The sequence below is a fragment of the Dipodomys ordii genome, unplaced genomic scaffold, assembly GCF_000151885.1.
Source record: "Dipodomys ordii isolate 6190 unplaced genomic scaffold, Dord_2.0 Scaffold105, whole genome shotgun sequence".
Taxonomy (NCBI): domain Eukaryota; kingdom Metazoa; phylum Chordata; class Mammalia; order Rodentia; family Heteromyidae; genus Dipodomys; species Dipodomys ordii.
Window position 1 is genome coordinate 867,055 of NW_012267321.1, and position 9,213 is coordinate 876,267.

Consider the following 9,213-nt stretch of genomic DNA (forward strand, 5'->3'; position numbering starts at 1 on the left):
CCAGCCTCGTCAGATCCGCTAGAGCGACGGGCTCCTCGCGGACCCACGCGGCCTTTCCCGCCATTTTTCTGCGCATGGGCAGCTGCGCATACTGCTGACGTAGTGAACGTTTGGCTGCTCTACATCCGCCCCCTCTTCCATTCTCGCTGAGCGCATGCGCACATCCTCTGACTGGGCATGTCTTCTTTTGGACCAGGTAACCCCAATTCATTTCTTCTCCTGTTGCCGTCCAATACCTTGTCTGACCTGAATGAGAGTATGGTTTATTGGTGGGGTGCTGCTTAACAAGTACAAAGGCCCTGAGTTCAAACACCAGTAGTAGCCAAAAAAAAAAAAAAAAGGTGGGGAAACAGGGAAGGGACACCAAAAATGAAAGTTTTTTTGTGTGTGTGCATACAGAAGAAAAGTCAAATTAAAGCATTCAGCAAGCGGACAGCTTTCTATAGTACAGGAAGAGAGGCCTCTGCAGACTCCCACCCCCAGATGACACCTCCAAAATGTTTCACTTGTAGGTTTGAGGATTGTAGAGAAAATTACTGTTGTTTGAATCACTCAGCCCATTATGGTTGTTTTCTTTCTTTTTTTTTTTTGGTTGGTCATGGGGCTTGAATTCTGGGCTTGGGCACTGTCCCTGAGCTCTTCAGCTCAAGGCAAGCATTCTACTACTTGAGCCACAGCACCACTTCCGGTTTTCTAGTGGTTTATTGGAGATAAGAGTTTCATGGACTTTCCTGCCTGGGCTGGCTTTGAACTGAGATCCTCAAATCTCAGCCTCCTAAGTAGCTAGGATTACAGGCATGAGCTACCAGTGCCTGGCTTCTTATTTTTTTTGCCAGTCCTGGAGTTTGAACTCTGGGCCTGGACATTGTCTCTGAGCTTCTTTCACTCAATTGAGGCCAGTGTTCTAACCTTTGAGCTACAGCACCACTTCTGGCTTGAGTCTCATGGACTTTCCTCCCGGTCCTGATTAGCTAGGATTACAGGCATGAGCCACCAGGGTCTAACCAAGTTTTTGTTTTTTTTTAATTGGGTTTGTTTTATAGTCCCAGGTAAATTGTGGTTTATGTAAACAATAGAATCCCTCTCAATAAGGAGAATATAATAACAGTTGCTGCCAGTAGTAATTGTACACATTGATAATCTCAGCTACTCAGGAGGCAGAGGTAGGAAGAACAAGGCCAGCCTGGGCAAAAAGGTAAGAGGTGTAGGTAGGATAATAATTATAGGCCAGTGTTGGGCAAAAAGCACAACATCCTACCTAAAAATAAAATAACAAGGGCAGGGGGCATGTGTAGAGTGCCTGCCCAGCAAGTTTGAAGCCCTGTGTTCAACCTCCAGTACAATCCAAATGAAAGACAAGTAGATAGAAAATCCATTGAAAAAAAAAGTTCAATATTTTTAACCATCAAGAAATGCAAATCAGGCCAGGCACCATGGCTCATGTATGTAATCCTAGTTACTGAGGAGGCTGAGATCTGAGGATCACAGTTCAAAGCGAGCCTGGGCAAGAAAGTATGTGAGACTCTTCTCTCCAATTAACCACTAGAAAACTAGAAGTGGCACTGTGGCTCAAAGTGGTAGAGTGCTAGCCTTGAACAAAAGAGCTCAGGGACAGTGCCCAGGCCTGGAGTTCAAGATCAATGACCAACCAACCAACCAACCAACAAACAAACAGATGAACAACCCCCCCCCAATTCTTGGTTTGCTTGCTCAGTTTGTCCTCATGCCTCCAGTATGGCATTTTGCTGGTTAATTGGAGGAGGAATCTTGCATATTTTTCAGTCTGGTCTAGTTTCAAATCTCAGCCTTCCAAGTCTTAGACTTCTGAGTAGCTAGATTACAGATGTGAGTCACATCTGTAGTACCCAGCAATATCTAGATATTAAAAAAAGAAAAGGAGGAGTAGAACTATTTGGGAAAAGGAACCAGAAAGAAGGGAAAGAGGAGAGCAAGGAGGTTAGGGAGGGCTCTAATAATAAAAGTGTATTATCTACATGTATGAAAACATCATAAGGAAACTCATTGTTTGGTACAATGAATGGAAAGAGCAGTGGGTAGACTTGTGGTGTATTTCTGCAGAGCTCAGAGGAGTTTGTCCTGGCTTTCAAGTTGAAGTTAGTAGAGGAGAGGGCTGTCAGTGTCCACACTGGGATTCAAATAGGGCAATGTGGCTTGGGGCTGGGTTTCAAAGGCGCCTCTGGGACTGGTGGGGATAGATCAGCCTCTCGGGGGAGGGCAGGAATGCAGAAATCCTGAACCAGGAGACCATGCAGGCCAGCTGTAAGAAAGATTTTGTAGGAGAGGCAGAGAAAGGGGGTATAGAGGTTTGGTCCAGAGACTGGGCAGAGGGTGGGGCTGCTCTTGATGGGGAAGCAAGGCAAAGGAGAGAATTCTGGGGAATCCTTGGTCTCTGTGTGGGATGTGGTGAGGGCAAGGGTCACAGGGGACATCCGGGGGCCAGTTGGTTGGTGAAGACAGACTGAGAAAAGTTGATGTCTCAGGAGACAAGGAACCTCTTTCTCAGGGTCGGGGTAGACAACTCAGCGGGAAGTTGGGGATGTGTGTTGGACTTGACAAGAGTGGGTTGCCTCAGGGGGCATCCAGGAAGACTGAATGGCAATCAAGGTCTGCTCTCCACAGGCCCCCCCTGCAGGGACAGGAAGTCCTGCTTGGCTTCTGCATACTGCTGTGCATGCTGGCTCTGCATGCGGCCCTCCCCCTGCCAGGGCCCCTCTGGGCCTGAAGCACTTTCACTTCCCAGAGGTGCCCAGCCCTTGCTCCCAAGCTCATCAGAATACCCTAGTCTAGAACCAGATGTAGATTCCCCCAGAGAAAGGCAAAGATGAGGGGGAGGGGAAGGACACAGGAAAGGGACACAGAGAAAAGGGGTCAGGCCAGGTGCCCGTGGCTCATGCCTGTCATCCTAGCCATTCAGGAGGCTGAGATCTGAGGATCTGGGTTTGAAGCCAGCCTGGGCAGAAAAGTTCTTGTGAGACTCATCTCCAATTAACCACTTCAAAAACTGGAAGTGGGGCTGTGGCTCATAGTAGTAGAGCACTAGCCATGCATGAGCAAAAGAGCTCAGGGACAGCACCCAGGCCCTGAATTCACAACAAACAACAACAAAAAGAACGAAAGAAAGAAGAGAAAGATAAGGGGTCAGGGATGCTGAGAGACAAAGGGGACAGAGACCCAGAGAGAGAGGGGAGAGACCCAGATAGAGAGGGCCAGAGACAAAGGACAGAGATGGAAGGGGATGAAGAGAGGGGACAGAGATGGGGGAGAGCCAGAGACCCAGGGCAGGGAAGGAGAGAGCAGGATGCAGAGATAGCAGAGCTTAGCAGGCCATGAGGTCAGAGTGTCTGTGAGGTCGGCTGCTGTCCAGGGACAGTCTTGGGGTCCTGGTGCCCAGAGGGGGCCCAGGAGATCAGAGCACCTTGTGCATCCCCTCCCCCTCCCAGTCTGAGCCATGGAGACAGAAGAGGGTCTGCCTACTGTGTCCTTGGTGTCCACCAATCTCAAGGCCCCTGAGGTACTGGTGTGTGTCCTGATGGGGTAGGTGAGAAAGACAGGGATAGCGTTGAGTCACTTCATGAGGGGGGAGGGCCCCACCACAGGGACTTCCTCTTTGTGTTCTTCCTTTCGACCTCCTCCCAGCTTCTCTCTCGCTCGCTCGCTCACTCTCTCTCTCTCTCTCAGAGTCTGTATTTCCACCTGTCTCCCTCACTGCCAACACTTCTGTTGTTCCCTCTTCTAGGTGAAGATGGCGGCCCAGGAGAGCTGTCTGAGTCTCATCAAGTACTTCCTGTTCGTGTTCAACCTCTTCTTCTTTGTGAGTTACCCAGCCTGGGTTCCCAGCCCTCCTTCTGCAGCTCCTGGGCCTCAAACATCCCCCATTTCCCCCACCCCCAGCTCTTTGCTCACTGCCATTTTGTCCTCTCCCCCCACTTTCCTGCCCCAGGTCCTAGGCAGCCTGATTTTCTGCTTCGGCATTTGGATACTCATCGACAAGACCAGCTTCGTGTCCTTTGTGGGTGAGGGGGGCTGGGAAGCTGGGGGTGGGGGGGGGAGGGGGCTTCCTGGAACAGACCTGGGCTCAGCTTCCTGCCAAGTGATCCCTTGTCCTAAGGAGACCTAGAGCCCTAAGTCCCAAGAAGGTCACAGGGACTGATCCTTTACTCCCTAGGCAGGTCACAGGCTCTGTTGCCGGGTCTTTTGAAGTTTTTATTTTCTTCCTCTGGTCAATGTGGGTTGTCCTTACTACTACTACTACTAATCACAGCAATGACGATGCCAGTCATTTTGTTTTTCTAGAACTTTCTGTGTCAGCTCTTGGGACTATCTTGCTGATCAGTCTTCCTTCCTCCCCCCTCCCCCACCCCTCTTGGTGGTACTAGGAGTTGAGCACAGGTCCTTGCACAAATGTTAGGCAAGTGCTCAGCCAGTGAAGCCACACCCCCAGTCCAAACTTTCCTCTTGAGATTCAGAGAAGGGAAGTCCCTTGCTGTGTGAGGAAGGAGAAGAGCAGAAATATTAATAGCAATAAAGAACACAATAATGGGTGGATTGAACCCATATTTGCATCTGTCCCTCAGAACAACTCTAAGGCCAGCCACATCTGTGCCACCTGTAATCCTAACTATTTTAAAGACGGCGGCAGGAAAACTGTGTTTCCAGCCCAGCTCTGGCAAAAGACCATCTGAAAAATGAAAATGAAAAACAAAGGGCGAGGGTGTAGTTCTAATTGTAGTGTTCCTGACTAGCATTTGTGCAAGGTCTGCTGTTCAATCCCAATACTGGGTTAAAAAAAAAATAGGACCAAGTAAAAGGGCACAAACCTGTAATCCCAGTTACCCCCACAGAACAAGTGACAATCAAGAAAGGAGAGCAAGCTGGCAGTGGTGACTCACACCTGTAATCCTAGCTCATGAGGCTGAGATCTGAGGATCACAGTTCAAAGCCAGCCTGGGCAAGAAAGTCCGTGAAACTCTTATCTCCAATGAACCACCAGAAAACTGGAAAAAGTGGTGCTGTGGCTCAAGGGGTAGAGTGCTAGCCTTGAGCTGAAAAACTTAGGGACAGAGCCCAGGCCCAGCATTCAAGCCCCTGACCAACCACTCTCCCTCCCCCCAAAAAAAGGAGAGCAAAAAAAGAGTTGTAGAAGAAAAAACAAAAACAGGGCTGGGAAAGTGGCTTAGTGGTAGAGTGCTTGCCTAGCATGTATGAAGTCCAGGGTTCGATTCCTCAGTACCACATAAACAGAAAAAGCCAGAACTGGCACTGTGGCTCAAGTTGTAGAGCTTAAACAGAAGAAGCTCAGGGACAGTGCCCAGGCTCTGAGTTCAAGCCTCAGGACTGGTTAAAAAAGAAGAAAAAAAAACAGAGAGAGAAAAGGAGAGGGGCAAGCAGATTCAGAGAAAGGAAAATCAGGAGCCCAGAGAGAAGGCTTCTACTTGGAGGGCTGCTAGGGTAGGACTCTGCCTAAACCTGTGCCCACCAATCCATTCTCTCTGCCTCTTACCACCCCCCAGGTCTGTCCTTTGCACCCCTGCAGACCTGGTCCAAGATCCTGGCCGTCTCAGGAATCCTCACCATGGGCCTGGCCCTCCTGGGTTGTATGGGGGCACTCAAGGAGCTGCGCTGCCTTCTGGGCCTGGTGAGTACCAGCCCCTCTGCCTGGCTAGGACCACTTCATCCACGCCTCTTTACGAAAAGGCCAGAGGAAGTCATCTGATCTCTTTCCACTCTAATCTTCAGTATTTTGGAGTGCTGCTGCTCCTGTTTGCCACACAGATCACTCTGGGGATTCTCATCTCCACTCAGCGGATTCGGGTGAGTTTGTCATGGCTAACACCCAACTTAGGGCTGCTGATGGTGGGGTGTGGGTCTGGGAGGAGTAAGGGGAGACCCTGCAACAATGGCATGTGGGTGATGACTGACATAGATAAGGAAGATGGGAACTTTGAGGGTCTATAAAGGGAAGGGGGAGAGAAACAGAAGGTCCTGAAGGACCCCAGAATAGCAGAGATCCTGTGCTCTGTCAGAGGAACTGACAGAGCAGGTTAGAAGCAGGGAGAAGTAAAAGCCCAGGTGGAAGATGTGCTCCCGGACCCTCTAGGTTGAACCCCCTGGGAGAGACTGGGCAGGGGAGTGGATGAGGGGGTGGGGAGAGGCCCCTAGCCCAGCCTCACCCTGCGCCTCTCAGCTGGAGCGAAAAGTTCAGGAGCTCGTGCTGGAGACCATCCAGAATTACCGCATGAACCCAGAGGCGACGGCAGCCGAGGAGAGCTGGGACTATGCACAGTTTCAGGTGTGTGCCCCCCTCCCATCCTGTTGGACCCCCTCCGGCTCTGGAACTTTGATGTGACTCTGGCCAGTCACATTCCCAGCCTCTAGCTGTGACACAACTCTGTCAACTCGTCCTAGTACCCTTCCATGTCCAGCTGAGGCCCTGTGTCCAGATGACCCGGTCCCAACGTGGCCCGGTTCTCCCAACTTTCCACGCCGTGGTTCCCCACTCTGCCCAAGAATTTAGTGTGACTCTGGATTGGCGATACGAAGTCCCACAACCCCACCCACTAATCCCCCACTTATCATCCGCAATTCCCCCCACTTGTCCGGGGAGACAGAATCACACGGCACTCGCTTAGCGCCCGGTCACCCCCAGTGTCTCTTTCCTGAATGTCCCCCAAGGCCCTGGCTTCACCCCGCTTTCTGCGGCCTCCCCACCCTGACCTCACACCCATCACCCCGTCCCTCGAAACCCCAACATCATCTCGCACCATCCAGCCCTTGTCCCCAACTCCCCATCTCTCCCTCAGCTGCGCTGCTGCGGCTGGCACAGCCCCCGGGACTGGTTCGGTGTGCTGAGCAGCAATGAGACCGAGGGGCCTCATGTGCCCTGCTCCTGCTACAACACATCGTCCACCAACGACTCCACCATCTCCCACAAGATCTTCTTCTCCCAGCTTGGCCTGCTGGGCCCGCGAGCGCGGCCCAGGCCCAGCGCAGACCTCTGTGTGGTCCCCGCCAACGAGTACACCTACAGTGAGGTGGGCAGGAGGGGCGTGGCCTGAGTGCTTGGTGGGCGTGGCTCCTTGGAAGGGGCGTGGCCTGAGCGGTCTAGGGAGGGGCAGAGCTTGAGATAGTTGAAGGCCGCTGCTCCCAACCAGGTAGCCTAAAACCCTCGTGAAAGCAGCTCAGTGCTTGAAAAGGAGAGAGGGCTAGGCTGGGCCTGAGGGTGAGTTCCAGAAAGAAGTTTAACCTTCAACCTTTCCATACACCCCCCCCCCCCTCCAGGGCTGCGCTCGGAGTCTCCAGAAGTGGCTGCATAACAACCTCATCTCCATAGTGGGCATTTCTCTGGGCGTCGGTCTACTCGAGGTGATTTAGCTCCGCCCACTCTTATGATTGGCTCCAGTCTACGCGGTCCCTCCCTGCGGAGGGACCCGCCCTACTGTGACTGTAACACGCCCCCTGTTGGGAAGGGGGCGGATACTTTAGTTTCTATGAGTCCTGATTGGTCGCAGGTAAGGAAAGCCTTCTTGTTATTGGCTGGAGTATCCTCCCCTTTCCCCGCAGGTGAGTGTCATGGTGCTGAGCCTGCAGCTACAATGCAAACTGCTTCGCTGGGAACACGGACCCCAAGTGTCCAGCGCCCACAGTTCAAGCCCCATGCCCGGCCTGAGCGCTGATAGCGGTGGCGGGCACGGTGGTATTCTCAGCAACAGCAGCGGGCGTAGCAGCACTTCGTGGGGTGGTCGAGGCATGGCGGGTGCCTGCCCAAACTGGGGGGACCGGGCCCCACAGGGCAAACTATCCATGATGCCGGGGCCCAGGCCAATTTGTGATCAAGGTGAAGAGCAGCCAGAGACCCAGGGCGCGAGGGCAGAGATGAAGGTAGAGACAGAAGGGGAGACAGAGGAACCTCCAGAATAAACTGCCCTGGGCTTGCTTCTGACCTTACTCCTTCGCAGATTCGACCCCATCTCACCTCCACCCCACGGACTGCAGCTGGGCTTCCCCCACCCACGGTTCCTTTTGCTGCCATTGAGTCTGCCAATCAGCCTGCCAATATCCGGGCTCTGTGGCCCCACCCATTTCCTACCTACCCCCCGAGGAGTTCTAGTTTTATTTTTTTTTAACTCTGGCCCTCAACCCCACAGTTTATTTTTTGATGCTGGTACTGAGCTTGAACTCAGGTCCTGGGTGGCGTCCATTACCCACCCAGGCTGGTACTCTACCACTTGCTTTTTGTTGGTTAATTGGAGGTAAGGGTCCCATGGACTTTTCTTCCCCGTGCTGGCTTTGAATTGTTATCCTCAGATCTTAGGATCTTGAGTTGCTAAGGTTTAGCCACTGGCACCTGGCTAACAGCTCCCCCCCATCCACAGCCCCGCCCTTTTCTTTCTTGGGGATTCTCATCACTACCCTGTCCCCATCTGACCGCGTCTTCTTTCTCCCTAGCTCGGCTTCATGACCCTCTCCATATTCCTGTGCAGAAACCTGGACCACGTCTACAACCGGCTCACTCGCTACCGCTAGGTCCCATCCAGCCCCTACCAGGTGCCCAGGGCTTCTCCCTTGGGTCTGTACATGTTTGTTTCACCCCTTGACTCATCCTAGTCATTGAGCCCCTCCACCTCCTCATTCCCTGGGGACCCATGGTCTGCCTACTGCTCTGCGATCACCTCCCCCTTGGGACCTTGGGCTTCCGTCCACCAGCTTCCTGTACCCCCCCAAACCTCCCTTCTTTCTTTGTCTCTTCTGTTGGTCTACCACGTCCCACAAGATTATTTTTCGACCAAACCTCAAATAAATCCCCTGTGTTTTGGTAAAATAGCTTTATCTGCCGTCAGAAAACAAATCAACATGCTTCGGGAAGGGAAAGGGCCTAGCCTTCCCCTTAAAGGGTGACATCTGAGAGTCTCACCCATTTGCTCGCTAAGTCATGACCCCAACACCCACATATAAATATCTTGTTATATTAAAAAAAATATTTCCTGCACAGAAGGGGTTAATCTTCCAATTTGTGACATCACAGATCACAGAAAGGAGGTGGAGGCAGATAATGTGGGGAGGGGAGAAACTGGAAAACAGAAAGGAGTAAGCCAGTGTGTAACTAGGGCTCCCCCAAAAAAACTTCCAGAAGAAGCCGGGCGCTGGTGGCTCACACCTGTAATCCTAGCTACTCAGGAGGCTGAAACTTGAGGA

The 9,213-nt window shown here is 52.2% G+C and overlaps 1 protein-coding gene across 2 annotated transcripts; it reads left to right on the forward strand.

Annotated features, from left to right (window-relative positions):
- Positions 1-3,646: 3,646 nt before the first annotated feature.
- Positions 3,647-8,839, forward strand: Cd37 (CD37 molecule). Of its 2 annotated transcripts, XM_013027872.1 has the most exons (8): positions 3,647-3,832; positions 3,962-4,034; positions 5,532-5,656; positions 5,758-5,832; positions 6,206-6,310; positions 6,822-7,052; positions 7,300-7,383; positions 8,467-8,839. In XM_013027872.1, exons 1-8 carry the CDS (start codon positions 3,764-3,766, stop codon positions 8,542-8,544), a joined length of 840 nt encoding a protein of 279 aa, XP_012883326.1. In that variant the 5' UTR covers positions 3,647-3,763; the 3' UTR covers positions 8,545-8,839. The 2 variants fall into 2 exon arrangements, with proteins under 2 accessions (XP_012883326.1, XP_012883327.1); XM_013027873.1 differs by lacking the exon at positions 3,647-3,832 and having other exon boundaries at positions 3,962-4,030.
- The last annotated feature ends 374 nt before the right edge of the window (positions 8,840-9,213 follow it).